The sequence below is a fragment of the Lygodium microphyllum genome, chromosome 21 (genome assembly GCF_053477565.2).
Source record: "Lygodium microphyllum isolate KBCC chromosome 21, Lygodium_microphyllum_v1.1.10, whole genome shotgun sequence".
Lineage (NCBI taxonomy): Eukaryota > Viridiplantae > Streptophyta > Polypodiopsida > Schizaeales > Lygodiaceae > Lygodium > Lygodium microphyllum.
Window position 1 is genome coordinate 51,484,565 of NC_141155.1, and position 21,553 is coordinate 51,506,117.

The following is a 21,553-nucleotide window of genomic DNA, read 5'->3' on the forward strand; positions in this document are numbered from 1 at the left end:
GAAACCAATTACTTTGCCACTTCCACCAGAGAGTAAGGGTATGTATGAAAAAGTGTCAAGGCAGCCAAGCCTACGGGATCCTAAAGATATAGGTCATCAGTTTACATATGAAATATTACAGGAATTGAAAGTTGGTGCGGAAGGGTTTCTTTTACCTGCTGAGAGAAACTGTTTTATGCAGATATTGGCTAGACATGGGAAGGCATTTGCATTTCAACCAAGTGAAATAGGTTGTGTGGATCCAAATGTTGTCTCTCCTGTGGCCATATTTACTGTGCCACATGTACCGTGGAACTTGAGGCCTATTCCAGTGCCTAAAGCTTACTTGCCAAAGCTGATGGATTTGCAAAATGAAAAGATTCGCATGAAGATCTTGGAGCCTTCTTCAGCCCTGTACTCAAATCGTTGCTTTACTGTGCCCAGAAAGAATGGGGCTTTGAGATTTATTCAAGACATGCAACCGGTCAATAAAGTGACCATAAGAAATGTGGGTGCAGGTCCTGTGGTTGATGAATTAGTAGAGGCTTTTGCACGTAGAGCGATCTATTCTTTGGGTGATCTTTACTCGGGATATGATTAGTTTCAGCTTGCAATTGAAAGCAGGGATATCACAACCATGAAGACTCCTTTGGGGTTAGTACGGATGTGTACTCTCCCACAGGGTGCAACAAACTCAGTGGCACACATGACAAATGCTATGAATAGGGTACTCAGGGATTTTATACCACAATTGACTATGCCCTTCTTGGATGATGTTCCAATCAAAGGGTGTGTAGTGGATGAAAAGAATGAAGAGATGGATGCTCATGGATGTAGACAGTTTGTTGGAGATCATATTGTGGATTGTGAGAGGATTTTGACACGTCTAGAAGAGGTGCATTTAACTCTTTCTGGACAAAAGTCTGTCTTTGGAGTTGAAGAGGTTTTGATTGTTGGGCATATGTGTGGGCCTTATGGGTGAAGGCCATCACCAGCAAAAATAGATCGGATTGATAGAATGCAAGATGTGTGCACGAATGCATCAGAGGTGCGTAGATTCTTGGGTGCATGTGTGTTCTATTTGATATGGATTCCTCACTTTGCACATGTAGCCGATGCTCTTTATCAGCTTCTAAGGAAAGGTCAGAAATTTCATTGGAAAAGGAAGCATCAGAAAGCAATGAAGAAATTGAAGCAACTCTTAAAATCTGCTCCTATGTTGAGAAAGGCTGACTATTCACATGGAAAGCCTATCATTATTACTGTTGATACAAGCCCAATAGGGATTGGATGGGCAATTGGGCAAGATGATGAGGAAGGACAAAGATATGCAATTCGCTTTGGCGCTAAAGTATTGATTGAACGACAGAGAAGATATCCACATGTAAAAAGAGAATTATGGGGAATTGTGACAGCCCTTAAATGTGATAAGGAGTATTTTATGGGTGCTCATGTAGTCATTGAGACTGATTGTTTGCCGATATTGGGTATGATTACTAGTTGTGCTACCCCGAACATTGCTATGCTCCGGTGGATTGCATACACCAAATCTTTGAACCCTGAATTTTAGCATATTGCAGGAAGAGATAACCCAGTGGCAGACATGTTATCTTGAGCACGCTATGAGAATGAAGATGGGATGATGGATGAGGAGCAAGAAGATGACTTTCTTATGGCCGAAAATGATGTTGCAAGAGTGAATTTAGCAATGCAAGGTGTTGCTATAGCATTAACAGAAGCTTGGACAACAAAGAGAAGACACTTTAGATGTTTTGTATCTTGTGTAGAAGTGTTTCTGGAAGACAAATATGCAGGAGAGTGGTTGAGAATTGGCCAATATCTCAGTACATTAACAAAGAGAGATGAACGGTCAGATGAGGAGTTTAAGAAGATCAAGAGGAAAGCTTATGGATTTTTCTTAAAAGATGGATACTTATGAAAACATGCTAAAAAGAAACAGGATATGCCATTGCGAGTTTTGGGTGACAGAGCTTCATAAGTAAAAGTAATGCAAGAATTTCATGAAAGCTTGTGGGCTGGTCATAGAGGTATTTGGGGTACTTTTACAAAGATCAAAGAAAGATATTGGTGGCAAGGTATGTATAAGGATGTTGCTCACTTTGTGGAAACATGTACGACATGTCAAATGTATTCAACTGTGAGACATTGAGATGGATTGCAACCCACATATCCATTGTCTCTTCATTTTAAGTGGGTGGTGGATTTGGTCACAATGCCTACAGGTCTTTGGCAAATGAGGTATCTTGTGCTTGCTCGTGAAGACTTGACTAATCAAGTGGAAGGAAGAGCTCTACGTACTAAGACGATAAATGCCGTATGTACTTTTCTCTTACAAGAGATCTTTTGTCGATATGGCTGTGTAGGAAAAATTACAGTAGATAGGGGTGAGTTGGATGCAGATGAAGTTCATGATTTCTTTGCACGGTTGGGGATAAAGCTTGCTTTAACTTCAGCCTATAACCTTGAAGGAAATGGCAAAAGTGAAAGAGGTCATCCACCTATTGTGAAGGCATTGGCAAAAGCATGTGGAGAGAAGGTAAAGGAGTGGCTACCATTGCTCCCTTATGCTTTGTGGGCTGACAGAACAACTCATAGTGCTGTTACAGGATATATGCCTACACAATTGATGTATGGTCAAAAACCTATCATGTCGATAAAAGAGATGACTGTCACATGGAGTGTGTTACCTTGGGAGGAGGAGTTGAATCGAGAGGAGTTGTTGGCCTTACGCATTAGACAGTTGGAAAGAAAGTCAGAAGACATAGAGGTAGCAATTACAAAGTTAAGGGCAGCAAGGATACATAACAAGAAACGGTTTGACAAAAGACATAGACTGAGACCAAGAACCATACAAGATGGGGATTGGGTATTGGTTTATGATAGCAGTTTAGATAACCAGCATAGTGCCATGCGTAAAGTTTCCAAAAGATTGTTTGGACCCTATGTGGTAAGACATGTATTTGATAATGCTACTTATGCATTAAATGAGCTGGATAGTACAGCCATAAAACTTCCAGTAGCAGGGAAAAGAATCAAATTATTCAAAAGGCAGGAATCTACTGCCTATGAGTTGCCAGAATTGGGAGAAAATAGTGGCCATGATACAGCTAGCCATGAAGATATGGAAAATGAAGAAGTAAAGGATATGGTTGCAGAGGATGAGGAGGACTCAGAATCTGGTGATAATTAGGATTTTGGCACATATTAGAGGATGTGCGGGTTCAGAGAGGGTGGATTTCGTGATGTTATGAGGACACAGTGTGAAAAAGTATGGAATGCATCATCATCTGACTTCTCTATTGATCTAGAGAGTCAATGTGATCTGAGCCATTAGTACTAGTGTGAGTTGCATGGATTTTCCAAAAATACTAGATTTTTGGATGGCTTTAGTCTATTTTTGATATTATTTATTGTAAAAATTTGAAAAAGTTAGAAAAAACCTTTAGATTAGGATTGCATGCAAAAAGCTAATTGCTTTTTCAGCCAATTAGGAGATTTTTCATAAAAAAGACAGATTGACAAAATCGCGCGCGTCGCGATCGCTATAAACAGGCTGAAAACTACAGATTGGACTGAAAGAAGAAGAATGAGTGATCTAGGAGATTCGTGGTCAGGTGTCTTGCAGTTTTACCTCCCTTTCGGAGCCAACGGAAGCATTAGATTTGGGTTCCGGGCAGCAGAGAAAGAGCTGATTTTTTTAATCCATGTTTTTGGTCTACGAAGGAGCTCCAGGAGAACTAATACCTGGAGATTGCTTTTGAGTAGTGCAAAGATTCCAGGTTCTTTCAATACATATTGATTCAATTCATTGTGATTTGTTTTTGTCGTGTTTACCACTCGGGTATTCTCTATCTTCTCTTTCATCTCCTATCTCTACTTCCTTCTACTTCAGATCCCTAGTGGATTTGACCTTTCGACAAAAACCCCTCCGACAGCGTGAAGATATCCTGCAACTCCTCATCGCTCATCCCTCGACTCATCCTAAAAATGTCACCTGCGCATATAAAAAATGATGTTAGAATAATCAATTTAAATCATACAAAGCAGAGTAATATAAATCCTAAAAAACAGATCTCACTTAAAATGCATATCTTATGTACCCTTATAAGCAATTGGTCAACGAATTGAGTAAGTGGATGCTCCAAGTATGAAGTATCCTATGGTCCCATGTCAATCTCCTAACACAACTCCGCATACACAGGAAGGTCGATAGACATGTCACCACAAAAGGATGAGTCCACCTCCTTCTCAAAGAATTCTTGGACTCCTGTGTTTCCATCATTGTTAGCCGATGCTGGCTCCAAGCTTTCGGTGGCCTCCACCCCTTGCAATATCGACCCCTCTATTTGCATATTGTCTTCATTTATGCTCGGAACATCGCTTTGATCATATACTCTCGCACTTCGGGGAGCTGAAGGTATAACATATCACCATCGAGGTTGTCAGGGGTTTGGATAGAAGATTACCTGTTCACAAACACGTACAAGAGAGTTTAAACTATTGTGACATGTATCATGTCGTAATACAATTAACAAACAAATGACTTCATGCACCAGTTCACAATGGGCCGGCAACACAAAGGTGTCACACAAATCTGTCCGTTTTTTTTCGGAATCTATTTCGAGAAATCCAGATAGACCTCATCGCGAACCGTTGCTCCAGCTCCTTCAAGTACTATTTTGAACCACTACACATCGAATAGTATCATGGAGAAGCTACGGTAATCCACTGTAAGAATACTTTGCAAGTTTCCAAAATACTCCATTTAATCTATAATCATGTTTGGATCCGTTGCTCATCGCCAGCTCTCTTGCTCGAACCTTGCCATGATACCACAGTCCATTGTGGAGCGCATTTTATCAATACGCTCCACGCGAAAATGCCATCCGCACGACCACGCTGCACTATATATTTTGTACTGTACATTAAAACACTCAAATTAGATGTCGCATATAAAATATAGATACGATAAATCCTAAACACCTCATCACCTTTGTACTACATCCCCTTGAGAATTGCCACTCCATTGAGACCTTTGCCCCTTCGCGAGACGCTGTGGTCAAAGCTCTATGCAACCATCGCGTTGACATGAACCGTGGCATCTCCTCCATGCCCTCGGGATATTGAATCGGTCGATGATGCGTACTACGTTAGAATTTAGATCGCGCTTCCTCTCGATCTTGCCTAGCGATCTGGTACTTGGCAAGCCACATCTCCATAGAGGCATGGTGCAACATACAAAAGCGATTCACCTTCTCCTCCATTGTAGCATCCATTCTTTTTTCTACCCCATTTCCAACCACCACATCTCCAGTCAGTCTATCATCGTCCTTCAGTGACCATAGCATTTTCTTGTCTGGATCCACTGTTCGTAGCCATTGTGAAATATGCACTAGCACCTCAGACATCAACCAACCTTCAACCATGCTACCTTCTGGCCGAGCTCGTTGTCGCACAAAGCCTTTTAGGGTTTTCATGAAGTGCTCCAAGAAGAACATCCATCGCATATGGACATGTCCAACAATCTCCACTTCATCTACAAGATGCACAAGAAGATGGATTTGTATCGTGAGCATGCTGGTGGGCAGGTATTTCTCAAAGAGACAGACTGTCTCCACTGCTCCCTGCCTCGCAGATTCAATAGAGGACGTCTTAATCTCCTTCTGTGAGATCCATTGCACCAATGTTGACAACTTGTAAATGGCCCCCCGTATTTCTAGAGTAAGACATCCTGCGATCGCGATCGATAGTACAAACTACCACAAATGAGAAAGTGTTATGAATAATGGCTACACTCCAAATAGCAAAATGGGCACACCAATTACAATCCATTTGTTGTACAAACCTGTCATATCTTATGCCAATCATAGGCTTTTAGCCCTGATAATTGGTCGTCTTTAGAAAATGCAGACCTGAGAGAACACATCATACTCATCAAAGTGTGGATAGACTTAACTACTTGCTTCACAATGTGCTCTTTTTTAGTGGACAAAACCCAAGGAGCACGAGGTAGCTACAAGCGACCATCAGAACTAGACTGCAGCCAAAGCCCCTCCATCTTACCTACCTCCTTCAAATCGATTTGTGCCCCTATAGTGTCTCTTTTTTCTGTGACGTGGTCCCATAGCAAGCTGCCCATATTCTTGAAAATATGCATGGGATCCAACAAGTGGTTGACCTGTAAGTGGGTCCAATATAGCAACTCGTAGAAAACGGAGAACCGCCGCATTCCGTTTGGATGTGACTCCACGTGGACCATTTTTAGCTCGTACCAGCTTGCAGCGTTCATATGTGTTGGAGGTCGTCGAAGAAAACCTTCCCTGAGTTCATGATCCTCTGGCAAGAAAGCGGCGTGTCCTTGATATACCATCTTCTTCATGGTTTGTGACCTTCGGGAGTCTAACTATGGCCCGCACAATGGACATGCATGATAACCTGAGGTAACCAGACCTCTTCCAACACCACGACCTAGTGAATACAAGCTTGAACGAGACAAAATATAGATATTACCAACGAGAACGGAGGCCTATTCACTTGAGCACTCTCGGAATCGCGAAAAGTCATGCATCGTCCACATGAGAATGGCTCGAATATTGGCACACCGCCAACCATCACGCTTGCTCATATCTTGCACGGTGACCCCCTTCTCCCACAAAATCTGAAGCTCATCGACTAATGGAATATACACGTCCATATTTTTGACTTTGTAGCGGCCGGAGACAAGTAAGCTAAGGATAAGATGTCCTTTCTTCGTAGAAAGCCATAGATGGATATTGTAGTTGACAAGGACTATAGGCCACACATTGTAAGAAGTTGAGCATAGACCGAATGGGTTCATGCCATCCATTGCAAGACCGAGCCGAAGATTCCTTGGCTCTCAGGCAAAGCCTGGGAAGGTAGAGTCAATGCGGCTCCATGCGCGTGAATCCACTGATATTAGTTGAACTCCATCCGTGGACCTATTTTGTGCATGCCACGTTGTCAAGCTCGCCATGCCGGACGTACGAAACATGAGGTTTATTCGGGGGATAAGCAAAAAGTGTATGAGAACTTTTTGAGGGATGGTTTGCTCTTGTAAGTCCTGTCGATACCTGTGAGAACCACACTTTGGACATGTCTCCATAGTCTCGTATTCTCCTCGAAATAGTATGCAATCGTTGATACATGCATGGATGTTGTTGTAGTCCATGCCAAGCTTTCATAAAACATGTCGTGCATCATCATGAGACTCAGGCATGGTATTTGCAGGTGGTAATATATGATATTTCAATAACTTGAAAAAAATCATAAAACACCTTGAAGAAGCACAAATTTTTTTAATAATATTGCCGAAAAAAAATCAATGAAGCGTATGTACAAGGTACCTGAACAACTCGATCACACTCGCATCGCTCCACCCGTATTTTGCTTGCACACTTAAGAGTACAAGCAGTGTCTTCAGGTGAGATACTCGACACCCATCATATAATGGTATGGATGCTTCCTCTCTAAGCGGATCAGAAGTCTCGACATCCATGGGAATCAATGCATCGATCATTGCCTCCATCTCAGGCTCCAAGATTGTAGGTAGATCTGGAAGGCTGCCTGTCTCCTCTGGCATTGACGGTATAGATTGGCCTTGCAAGTGGTGGATTGGCTCATGCACTCCATCCATCGCACGCCCACGAACTCTTCTAATTGGCCGCAAAGGGTGCACTCCTCCTTGGGACAAGACGTTACCTCCCTGGATAGAAAATTTGCCAGCCAGACCTAATCTTATTGTATATGGTTTTCAATTAGCTTGTGAGTACAATGCATGATTGATATTAACTTTTCTTACCGTTTGCTGAAAATCTGCAATCACCTGATCAATGATCTCAGATTGAAACTCGCTAAATCATCGTACATGTTCTATAGACAATCGACGTTTTCATCTAATTGTCAGCTTGTATTGAGAGCAAGGACATGGGATATGCTGATTAAGATACGCCTCACGATCGTGAACAACAGGACCTTCATCGTTTTCCATTTTGTCTACGTTACAACAAACAATTTGTTTTTGTTATCATTCTTTTTTTCCTTAAATTGTTATCCTCTCCTTCCATCTCTCTCTCTTTTTCTACGTTACGATTACGACCACGACCATGACTACAACTATGACTATGACTATGACCACGACCACGACTACGACTACGACTACGACCATGACTATGACTACGACTACGACCACGGCCACAACCATGACCACGACCATGACTACGACGACCACAACCACGACCCACGACCACGACCATGACCACGACTACGACTATGACCACGACTATGACCCACGACTATGACTTACGACTACGATCACGACTACGACCATGACAATGACAACGGCTACGACCATGGTCACAACCACGACCATGACTACGACTACGACGACCACAACCACGACTCATGACCACGACTACGACGAGCACGACCACGACTACGACCATGACTACGACCATGACCATGACCACGACCACGACCACGACCACGACCACGACCACGACCACAACTACAACTACGAATACGACTACGACTACAACCACGACCACGATCACGACCACGACTATGACTATGACTACGACGACCATGACCACGAACACGACCACGATCACGATGACCACGACTACGACCACAACTACAACTACGACTATGACTATGACCACGACTACGACCACGAATATGACTACGACTACTTATATAGAGATGAAGAGAGAGACAAGAGTTGAGAGAAGAGAGAGAAGAAAGAGAGAGAGATCCGACTAGAGCATTTGACACCCATAGTCAACACACCGTGGAAAACACAAGCACAAATTGGCATTGAATTATGGCAAGAAAATCCACCACAAAACAATAGTTATAATACTCGAGGTAGGATTTCAAAGTCTTATTGATTTCAATTGGTCATGGATGCCATATTATGGGTAGGTTGCACTCATTAAGAATAGGATTGGCGATTCACCGCATCTTCTCTCCATCATTAATAGAATTCTCCTTTACCATTTACAACTCACCCACCTTCTCTCCACACTATTGCACACTAAAATCTCTATGAGGGCATGAGATTGGGATCTCCACAGATACCAAAGCATGCTCTCTAGCTTGATGGTTGCATATATACTACTACTACTCGTGGAATAAACCTTAAAATAGTTATTATGCTCAAATATATGCTTGTTAGAGCAAAAATTTGTTCCTAAGACTATTCTAAGGAAGAAAGAGGGTTAATGATAAAAGACTATTCTTCCTTGCAAGTGATTTTATATTATATTTATTAATTAAAATTGATAGTTGAAGTTGAGTTTCCTAAGAGATCTTGTGGTGATGTTGTTTTAGTTTTACGAAGCATATGAATGATGCTGTTTTAGTTTTTTGTATTTGTCTTTTTAAGAAGAGATTGATTTTTATGGAATATCCAAAGTTATTTTTGGATTTACGTTATAAAAAATGAATGTTTTTCATACTGATAGGCTGATTGCCTTCATTGTATACTTGCGTAGTGGAGGCTAGGACAAGCACCATGTATGAGGGGTCTCTTTGTAGGAAGAACATTATGCTAGGCACAAGTATGCTAGGGCTCTCTAGCCATATATCCCTTAGGTTTGTTGAGGATTGGCCTAACCCCTATGAGCCTAGGATGATATTATTGTAAGGTCCTATTTACTTTTCTCTCTTTCTCTCCCTCTCTCATTTCCTCTCCCTCCCTCACCCTCACCCTCTCTTTCTCTCTTTCCCTATTAGGTTTAATGATTTTTCTCTCTTTTTCCCTCTCCTCTCCCTCTTTTTTTCTCTCTCCTCTCCCTTTCTCATTTCCTTTTCTCTCTTTCTCTCCCTCTCTCACCCTCACTCTCTCTTTCTCTCTTTCTCTATTAGGTTTAATTATTATTTTTATCTTTTTCTCTCTCCTCTCCCTCTCTCATTTCCTTTTCTCTCTTTCTCTTCCTCTCTCATTTCCTCTCCCTCCCTCACCCTGACCCTCTCTTTCTCTCTTTCCCTATTAGGTTTAATGATTTTTCTCTCTTTTTCTCTCTCCTCTCTCTCTCTCTCTCTTATTTCTTTTTCTCTCTCCTCTCCTTCTCTCATTTCCTCTCTCTCCCTCACCCTCACCCTCACCCACACCCTCTCTTTCTCTCTTTTTCTATTATGTTTAACATCTTTTCTCTCTTTTTCTCTCTCCTCTCATTCTCTCTTTTTTTCTCTCTCCTCTCCCTCTCTCATTTTCTTTTGCTCTCTTCCTCTCCTTCTCTCATTTCTTCTCCCTCCCTCTCCCTCTCCCTCTCTCATTTCCTCTCCCTCTCTCATTTTCCTATTATGTTTCTCCCTCTCTCTCTCTCTCTCCCTCTCCCTCTCTCATTTCCCTATTATGTTTAATGTCTCCCTCCCTCTCTCTCTCATTTCCTCTCCCTCCCTCTCCCTCTCCCTCCCTCTTCCTTTCCCATTTCCTCCCCCTCCCCCTCCCCCTCTCCCTCTCCCTCTCCCTCTCTTTCTCTCTCTCTCCCTCCCTCTCCCTCTCCCTCTCTCATTTCCCTATTATGTTTAATGTCTCACTTTCCCTCTCCCTCTCTCATTTCCTCTCCCTCCCCCTCTTTCTCTCTCCCTCCCTCTTCCTTTCCCATTTCCTTCCCCTCTTCCTCTCTTTCCCTCTCTTTCTCTCTCTCTCCCTCCCTCTCCCTATCTCATTTCCTCCCTCTCCCTCTCCCTCTCCCTCTCCCTCTCTTTCTCTCTCATTTCCTCTCCCTCTCTCAATATACACAAATTATATAAAAAAAAGTAAAAGAGAAAGAGAATGCACTCCCCCTCCCTCTCCCATTTCCTCCCTCTCCCTCTCCCTCTCCCTCTCCCTCTCTTTCTCTTTCTCTTTCTCTCCCTCCCTCTCCCTCTCTCATTTCCTCCCCTTCCCTCTCCCTCTCCCTCTCTTTCTCTCTCATTTCCTCTCGCTCTCTCAATATACACAAATTAAACCCTGAACAAGTAAAAGAGAGAGAGAATGGACTCACCGTAAAGATTCGAAGGAGGGTTTGGCGGCTCCTCTTTGTGACGCGGCTTCTCCTCTTCTTCGCGAATGACAACGGCAGTAGCGGCGGCGGCGAGAAGCCTTCTTCCTCTCCCTCTCTCACCCTCTATGCAAAATGGTCGCTCTCTCTCTCACTCTCCCTCTCGAAAACTTTCACGAATGCGCAAAATGAAACAGGCTCGGGTTTCGGCCCGCTTTTTTTCTTTGTGGGGCGTCGCTATTTGCGTCGCTATTAGCGTCGCAAAATGTGACGCAAATAGTGACGCCGCTATTTAACATTACTAATCGGCATCGCTATGGCCTAGTTTCCTTGTAGTGTTTCACTTGATTTGTCAAGTCTTCTTGTTCAAGCACAAGATATCTCATATTCCATAAACCTCTAGACATGGTAATGAAATTAACTACCCATTTGTAATGCATAGACAATGGATAGGTTGGTTGCAACCCATCTCTATGATTTACCATGGAATACATTTAATAGTCATTGCATGATTCCACATAATGCTCCACATCTTTATACATGTTCTACCACCAATACTTCCCCTTTGATCTTGGCAAATGTGCCCCAAACTCCTCTATGTCTAGCCCATAAACTTTCATGAAAATCTTGCATCACCTATTGGCAAGGAAATGGCAAAAATTTTAACAAATGAGATCCAAATAACTGTTGAACTATGCATTTATAATCTACTTCTCAAGATCCTTTCATTTGTATATAATATAATATGATTTTCATCCAAGAAGCAAAAGATATAGAAAAATAGACTAAGATAGTACTATGTTAGTTAATTTCAAGCTTAAGAAATGTAGAATAACATGAGCATGAACACATAAAATTGAAAATTTATGTTCTATTCCTTCAGAGCTATTTTATGATATGTTATGTGTAGAGTTTTGATGTGAAATTCATAGGGATGCTTGTACTCCTCTATTTTCCAATGAGATGATGACATGGGATCTCTTAGAGGCAGGGTTTATTTTTACAATAACATATCAGGAATATAAATAATTTTTTTGAAAAATCATGTTTATAATATTGGGACTAGGCAATGTTAACATAGATAAAAATTACCCTAGCAACATGATTGTAACATGGCTCACTAGGAGCTCTTGCCACATCTTGACATGGATAAATATTCATAGAAAGAGTGCAACATGCCTGATGGGATACTACCATAGCTAAAGAGGAACAATGAGATTGCAAAGCTAGCAAGGTGAAGTTTTTATCATTTAGAAATCATGCTAAGAACTAGCTATTATGAAACCCCTTTGTTAGCAACATCCTTGCAAACACTTATTTTTGCATTGTCCTTAGAAGACACCCTATGAATGATTTTGTAACTATCCCAGTATTCTTCTTTTTAGGCTCTATTAGCCCTTGATACATGATGGTTTTGAATTAGGAGTGTTGTTGAGATGCGCTTTTCTACACGGATCGGGCTATTTGTTATTAGTTATGAAAAGTAGTTTGTGGTGTGTAAGATTTCATGCATCTCAAACAATTGGTAGGATGCGAAATATGTATCTAACTATTCGGGCCATTTGAGATGTGCTTTACTACATGGATTGGGCTATTTCTTATTAGTTATGAAAAGTAGATTGTGGTGTGTACTATTTCATGTATCTCAAACAATTGGTAGGATGCAAAATATGTGTTTAACTATTTGGGCAATTTGCGATACTTTGAGCAAGAGTATTTGTATACACATGTGATATATAATTATGTGCTATTTTATGTGTACTATAGACTACTAATCCTAAGTCATAACTAGACTACATCTATTGTGAAAAAGTTTAAATCCTTTAAGAGATTGTTTATCCTAGTCACATTTGCTTTTCGATAAAGTATGGTTTCACTTTTGGGCATTGTGCCATGATTTTGCTACATGTCCTAATATTAAAATAGCTATTGGGGATGTAAAAGAAGAGTAATATTTCTTTGTGTAAGACAATTATTAGTATCCAATGATTTTAGGACATCCATACATTATATATGTTTGTACAAAAACAAAAGTATTGGTTGATGGTTGAGCTTATGCTAAAGTCAAAGCAAATATGCTAAAGGATTGTCCAATTTATCATTGTATATGTGAATTATTTGACAGACCGAGGCACTTTAAGTGATTACCCTTTCCCTCTAAATGCAAAGGAATTCAAAGAATCAGTTTTTTAGTAGATAGTGCTATAATGTGGGGCTACATTAGTGTTGGTAGACATGATCACACCTTCCAATAATCCAACAATTTCAATAGTCCAACAACTAAATCAACAAAAGACAAGGAGACAAATGGAGAAAAGACTCCATTTGAAGCTCAATGAACTCTCTCTCTCTCTCTCTCTCTCTCTCTCTCTCTCTCTCTCTCTCTCTCAATGATAAACTATCCATGAAGCATTGATAAGTAGCAAGACTCAAGGGCCACGACCTTACAACAATAATCCACATCATTGGACACCTATGTGACAGATTGAGCCTCATCCCCATTAATAATACTATCATCTATGCTCCAATATATAAAAATAGATTATAATCCACCATGACCAATGTCTTCTATTTGGCCATTCTAGAGTACAAAGGTCCTTGAATTGATTCTCCATCAATGCTTTTGACTAGAAGTACTCATGATCATTTCATCCCATCTCTTGTATTGTCAAACATGAAAAGCCCATAAACTTTGGTACACAAACCATGTGGTTTGCTGCAACCAATATAGACCACCTACATGTTACGTTGTCGTGGAAATTAATGAGCTAGTTAGGCAAAATTGAACTCCTCAGAGGGCAATTCGGTTGTAGCTTAGCTTGTTTGAGATGGGTTGAGTTAGCTTAGCTTGTTTGAGATGGGTTGAGTTGGACGAGGCTGTAAGTTCAAACCCTAAGACGTTGCGCTTTGGTAACACTAAATTTAAAATTTATTTGCAGCAAAATTGGAGTTCCAAGGCATGTAGCATTAAGCATAAAATGTCTACATATAAATGAGGATATTCAAAGAACGGCTTAAAGAAAGTTTGTAATACAATGCACACAAGATAGTTAACAAAAAGAGAGACACATTCATTCAAATACAAATAGATGTATATATATTGATTATTTCATGGGCATGCAAAGATGACGTAGGACGTTTAGGAGTCATGCGACCCATGTGATCTGCCATCTCTAGGCTTCTAGCAAAAGCAGACTAATTTTTGGTTCATCCGAGCCTCCTGATGTACTTGTGTGCTTACCCTTTATCCTTTGATTTATTATCTCGCCTCCTACATCGAAGGAATTTGCAGACTTGGAAAGTCCCCTGATTAATGTCCCTGGCCAATATCCCACCACCTCAGACGTATTGTCGGCGCACAGCCACCAATTTCCTGTTTCAGTATCCTGCATCATAGTTTTCTCCCGATTGTTATAGTTACTAGATAAAGTAACTAACCAGTAGCTCAAAATTATGATATTCTTTTAATTATCACTCCTTCCGATCTTAATCGGCAGCGAGGCTGGAATTATATCAATCCCAGAAGTTGCTTGCCCAACTAATCACCGAGTTGGCGACTATATTGGCATGTAATCTTCTAGACTACGTGCTACCGTATGTAAGCCTGGAACGATTATTTTGATAGAGATGAGAGATCGAAATCAACCTTCGAAGGATTGATATCATATAATTGTCGGCCTCTGATCCTTCAATAATCAGCTAAACGTTCCCCGGGAGCAATCTTTCGAGAAGTCAGTACAAATTCACGACACACTAGACTGTAACATCCCGCGTTCGTATAACCATCAGCCTTAGCACATCAACTCGCGTAGATAAAATCTAGTTTAAACAGGTAAATAAGGTACCAAGGGACTCTAAATTGGCAAATAATTTTAGCTAACTTAAAAAGTCGATAAGAATGAGCTACTAAATGTAACCTTTAGACAATTCTATAATAGTCTCACATTAGGGTCACATGAGTGGCTTTCCAAATGCTTTTCTAAAATGCAAGAAACACATTGGCTCTATCTCCCTTAAATTGTGCCTTGTAAGCACATTCACCTTTTATTAGAAAATCATGCATCTAATAGCCGATGACAGCCAAGGAGATGGGACTTCCAGTGGGGGTGAAACATGGGTTCTCAAATTAGAAAACCTTGAGGAGAGTGTTTGCTCATGAAAAATAGTTTTTCTCTAAAATCTAGAAACTTGCCCATGTGACAAGGCTTTGTTGTTTGCTCCTTAGAAAACCTTCTAATCCAAACAATTTCTAGGAAACTCCATCAGGGGAACGACTCCATGGAATCTAGATGTTAGATAGTTGATAGTGCATCCCTGATATAGGAATGGTCAATTATAGATTCCTAGGGCCCAAAATTTCTATTAAATTCCACGTTCTCCTACCTACTTATTGCCAAATTGGAATCAACCCCTTTGTTCACAAAACAATGAGAGATTGCCATGCATGTCATACCTTCTTCTACCTTGTGAACCTTCCCCTTATAATGTTACTCATGTGCTCTCACCATCTCTACAACTCCTCAATAGGCAATAAAGATGTACCTAAAATGCGAAATAGGGTGATGACACACTTCTTTCTTTACTTTTTGAATCATGTGTAGAAAATGAGTTACATGTGGCACCTTGTCTAAGCCTCATACTTGCTAAAATAGGGGTTAGCTTTGCTTGTTTGACATGATAAAAAGTAATATTGTGACCTTTGTGTGAACAGAGCCTCAGATTAGAGTCGATAATCCCATAGTGAGTTTATCGCTCATGTGCCTCCTATGCTAAAATATCAATGATATCTTTTAAGTAAACATATAGCATTCTGTCTATCTCTCTCCCCCTTCATTTATTAAAATATCAAGAATCTATGCTACCTAAATATGTAGTATTGTCTCTCTCTCTCTTTCAAATGCATGTATTGTAATTAAAACTAAAGTGTACCATATATTCTCATCATTTAGGTGCTCTTTGGCAATGCTAGTAACTAGAACTTCAAATGTCCTTACGAAGATAAGTAGAAAAATATATAGCTACCTCATGTCCATCATTCCGTCCAATGGATACCTTGCTTTGATTATGTAGATGATAATGATTGTCTTCGTGTGGATAGATCTTACAAAATGGATTCTAGGTATATCCATGGCTAGTGTGGAATTGACGCCATCTTGTGGATAATCAAAGTCCCCATGATCTCCAATAGTAGATAGTTTTGATAATGGAGGATCTATACGACTTATGGGAATGAGATGACTTAAAGGACAAGCACAAACTACAAAGGGCTATTATTATTATTTCAAAGATGAATTAAATTGTTGCTCCCAAGGCATAGTGTGGAGTTGACGCCACCTTGTGGATAATCAAAGTCCCGACTCCCCATGATCTCCAATAGTAAATAGTTTTGATAATGGAGGATCTATACAGCTAGTTATGCTAAAGGAGGTTCGAATTTTGAGGTTGGAAATTCTGTGATAAAAGCACTAGAATGACCAAAAAGTGATCAGTATGAGATGACTTAAAGGACAAGTGCAAACTACAAAGGGCTATATTATTTTGTTTGAAATATGAATTAAAATGTGCATATTGTAGAAAGGGACACTAGTCAGTGAGCAGGTAGGATGGCTGTGGTCTAAGACTAAAGATGCAAAGTGATCTTAGAGTTTTGAGTGAGTTAATTTTGTAGAATGATCACATATACACGTCGCCTGCCATGCACACTAGCATTATTTAGATGTTGGCACAAACAACACAAGAGATAGCAAAACACTAAAGTATCATTTCCTGTGAGCACTTTTAAATTGCATCATAGGCGAGTGTGGCAGACAAGTTGTGTTACCTTTTGTTTAGCTTCATTTTTTGTGTGCACTTTCAAATGGAATCTTAGGCGAGTATGGCTGATAAGTTTGTGTCCACACTGTTGAATCCTTCCGAACAGGGCAAAAGTTTTATGTAGTTTAGAGCTCGTAGGCCTGCTGATAATGCCGGGTACGGAGGTGTTCACGACGTTAGGTGCAGCCCGCTCAGCAAGTCTTCTGCTGACAATGATTAGCGGCCAACTCTCCTTTTTGAAGATGAGGAGGAGAGGGCTTGGATCATCCGAGGGCGTCTCAGTCTCAAGATGGGCTGATAGATCTTCTAGTATTAGACGGCAGCATTATCGTAACATTTCCAGATTGGGGTGGCGCCTGAGAATAGTATCAGCCATGGGGGTGATGACTAGTGATTATAATTCAGCGGGGGAGCCGCTGGACATGCAGCTGTCCATCGCCGAGGTTCCTTGTTCCTTGGAGGCGGCACTGCATCCTGCGCACCAGGCCGTGGCGGCGGCCTGTGACGCCTGGATGCTGTCAGATCTGGCGCAGCCGGCGTCGGAGAGAGTGGCGCAGTTCCTGCTGGACTGCCGTCTCTCCTTCCTCTGCTGCCGGACCTACCCGGCGTCGTGCCCGCAAGACCGCCTGCTCCGCATTTCCAAGCTCGTGGTTTGGATAACTCTTGCGGACGACCACGACGACGATCCGGATATTCTGGGCTGCGATATGGCAGGCAGCCGGCGCAGGCACGCACACATCATGTCGATCCTTCGCGTGAGGCAAGATGACGGCGGCCATGATGATCAGGACGACGAGCTCTTATATGGCTCATATGCTCCTGAGATGATCAAGCTGGCTGAGGACGGCACTATAACACATGCCGACGCGAGACTGCGTGTCCTGGCCCAGATCTGGGGTGACATCACGCGCGACATGACCCCGACGGTGCAGCGGCGCTTTATCAAGGCCTACCGAGAGGCGTTAGAGGCCAGCGACGCCCAGACGCACCAGCGCGCCTCGATGAGCGGCCGTAGTCACGACGTCCATGATGACGACAAGCAGGCGCTGCAGCTCTGGCGGCCCGCGTCTCTCTTTCACGCCTGCTTCGTGCTGCTCGAATACGCCCTCGACATGGAGCTCCATCCCGAGATCGTCCAGCACCCTCTCTTTGCCCAGCTTTCCAACGCAGCCGCGGACCACTGCTCCCTCACCAATGACATCTTCTCCTATCGCGTGGAGCTCGCGGTGGGCAACCGCCTCAACTATCCTTACATCCTGTCACGCATCCGCTCCATCTCCATCCCGGACGCCGTCCGGGAGATTATCGGCATGGTTCAGGAGAAAGAGCGGGAGTTCCTGCGGATCGTCTCCTGCATCGAGCAGAATCCCCGCCTTCTTCTCGACAAGCAGCCGAAGTTCCGCAAGTACATCGACGGCCTTGCCAGTGGGATGTCCGGGATGATAATGTGGTCCTCCGAGACTGCTCGGTACCGACAGATCGTTACCAAGCAAGGGGACGTGCTCTGTGTATTGCGGCCATGTACGGCCGATTAAACCGTTTGTTGCTTGTTCTTTTCTTTTTGGTCGCTGGCTCGCGAGTCGCTATCAGCTACATGTTTGGATGACGTGATTGCCGGAATATCGCGACCATAACAATTCCAAACTGTTTCTTAATTTGGGATGAGCATGTGTTTCAAGGTATATAATTTGCACGTTTACTTGCCAGAGTAAGTTGAAACTCGCCAACTTAAAACATTTTTCAGAGCCAATATAAAAACTCTCCACCCTCCATCATTTAAAGCTATTTTCATGCATTTTGCATGTTTTATTCATATTGTAATTACAATAACTCTAGATTAACTCTAAAATTAAAAAACATTCTCTTAAAAGATTACGGGGTTAAATTTTAAGTTTACATTCACTTGACACTAAAACTTGGTTCTCTATGAATACTAATGAAAATTCACAAATGTTTGTTTTCAATGAAAGACTTTTGAACATATGCCTCGACAAACTTAACTGAACAGTATGTTTTTATTTCTTTCATTTGTTATGTGATATGTGTACAATAATATGGGAACTTAAATTTTCTAATACCTCTCGTTACTTTATCATATTTGCATTCATTATCCTAGCAAAGCTTATTTGGTTGTCAATTTGCTAATCATTTCATTTTGTCAATTGCTATATTTTGATAATAACGACGAAGGAATTGGCAATCAAATTCTTCTATCTTATTACTATTGCAGGAGATTTGGGAGGAGAAATTGATGTTCTCAATATTAGTTTCAATATTAGAAGAATTTGCTTCTATCTTATTACTATCGCAAGAGATTTGGGAGGAGAAATTGATGTTCTCAATATTAGTTTCAATAAAACTCACCGATTTACTAGATTTTAGTGTACTTCCACTTATGCCTCCAATCCGAAATAATACATGCTCTCTCTACGATCCTTTATGCAATTGTGCTATGTGCAACATCTTACCCCTTGCTCTATAGTATCATTGTGCTAAAATAGAGGATATTCTTTCATGGGTGAATACATAGATTAGTGGTACAAAAAGGATAGTGAAGGACAATACCTTAGGAACACCTTAAGGTAGTCCCTTTCAGAGGTCAAACTGAAAGTTAGTTCTCATGCTATTGTTGGGGGTAAAGGTGCCTCTGCCTAGCCACCCCTGTATTACTACACTGACAGTCACCACCACTGCACACTGTAGGTGGCGGGCGGCCGTCACCGTCACTTTATTCTTTATTCTTTTAATGACAGTTTGAATAAAGAAAGGCCCCGTCACACATTGTGACTGTTGGAGTTCCCATTTCTTGTCTCTCTCTTTCTTGCTCTTGCTCTCCCACCATAGCTCTCGAGACCAAGCTTCGATCCATCTCTCCCTTTCAACTGGTATCAGAGCTCGGCTTCCCGACTCTTGAGCTTGGCTCATGGCATTCTTAGCTTCCCATCGACTCCCCACTCGCATTGGGTCTCCTTCCCGGCAGCCATATCTGTCTGCTTCGAGCTCCCGCCACTCCCCGGCTTCCCAAGCACTTCCTAGCCCCTTTGGGCACCCTCAAGGCATTCACACAGAGGTATTGCTTCACTCTTTACAGGGTTTACCTCAGTTTTCAGCCCTTTTGAAACATGGCAGCCATTACACTCCCAGCTCTCATTTCATATGTGGGTTGCTCTCCCCTTGCTGGAGCTTGTTTGAGGCCTTCCTTGGCTTTAACCGGATCCCTCCAAAGCTTTGCCACCATTTTTTGCAGCCCCAGGATCAGCATTTACAGTTGGCGGAATCATGCAGCCCTCCCATATGTGTCTTTAGCATTGACAGTTACAACAGCAGCTCCCCCTCTCCATTGGCACTTGGAAAGGCTCCATTTCGAGTAAATGAACATGCTTTGATGCTTGGTTTTGATGGTTGATGTGTTGGCATAGCATTTGGACTGATTTAACACTGTTTTGGGACTGTCATAACAGTCCACAAGCAGTTTATGACAGTGTTACACTGACATTTGATGCTACAACTTGTTTGGCATTGCCATTTGATGCCCGGATGTTAGGGGAATGTATGCCTATTGTTTGACAACCATTTGGAGCTCAAATTCTCAGTTTTGAACAGTAAATCATTGATGTACATAGTTGGGCTGAAGTCATTTTACTCATGTATGCTTATGCCTATGCTTTTCGGGCTATGTTTCGGGCATATATGGTGATGTATTGACACTTGGGGCTTGACATAGAGCTTGGTTTTGATTCGGGATCATTGGTTGAGCTTGAGCTCACTTTGCAAAGCATTTGGATGCTCCGTCTTGGATATACTTATGGCATGTATGTTGCTTATCTCTGATCGGTCTTGACATGCTTAGCATATGCCATTACTATATGCTAGTTACATTGTTTGGAGCCTATTGCTATTGGAGCTCGGTCTTGGCTTGACCTTGGATTCCCAAAGCTTACTTGAGCTATTTATTGGCTTGCCAGAGTTGTATCTTGGGATGTACTTGATGTCTTACATGCTTATGGATGTACTACGTATGTACTTGATGTCTTACAACTCTGGCAAGCATGTCTTACATGGATTTGGGATGTCTTACATGCTTAGGGATGTACTACGTATGGATGCTACATACTATTGATGGCCGAATAATGCCGGATTTGGTCTTAGCAATATCTGATTGCCTTGGGATCTGATTTTGGCATTGTTAGCTCTCTTTTACTAAAATCTTAAATTTATTACAACAAGTACATATGTATGGACTGACATGGATTTTTCATGCTGAAACACTCTAAAATGATGTATTTTCACTAGTACTTGGTGGGAGCAGCTTTGGTTCTACTTTCCTCACCATTTTCCCTCGATTTTGGTGATTTTTTGGTCATTTTCTACAGTAAACAGCAAGCAGTTTTGAACTGTCTACAGTCTTCCAGCCTACATTATGGCAAGTTCGTCCACTGATCATGCTATTTTCAACATCATTAAGCTTGATGGTACGAACTACTCTTATTGGAAGAGCTAGATTTGGCAGGTGTTGGTATAGAAATCGCAGATCAAACCTTTGAGGTTAAGCGGGCATCCGCCTGCAACTATGCCAGATGAGGAATGACTTGAGTTTGATGAGTTATGCAAGTCCACCATTGTATTGTCTCTCACAGAATAGGTTCACTACAATGTATTTGAGAAAGAATAGAGTGCATGGTAGTTGTGGGATAAAATCAAGAATCTCTATGACAAGAAAAGTCCAGCGAGTC

The 21,553-nt window shown here is 41.7% G+C and overlaps 1 protein-coding gene across 1 annotated transcript; it reads left to right on the top strand.

Annotated features, from left to right (window-relative positions):
- Window positions 1–16,869: 16,869 nt before the first annotated feature.
- LOC148017998 (microbial Terpene synthase-like protein 13) lies at window positions 16,870–18,598 on the top strand. The gene has a single exon (XM_087661711.1). The coding sequence runs from the start codon at window positions 16,970–16,972 to the stop codon at window positions 18,353–18,355; it is 1,386 nt and encodes a 461-aa protein (XP_087517837.1). The 5' UTR covers window positions 16,870–16,969; the 3' UTR covers window positions 18,356–18,598.
- Window positions 18,599–21,553: the final 2,955 nt, after the last annotated feature.

What these genes read in the sequence shown, in the direction of transcription:
- LOC148017998 (XM_087661711.1), top strand. Translation starts at nt 16,970, where the DNA reads ATGCCGGGTACGGAGGTGTTCACGACGTTAGGTGCAGCCCGCTCAGCA.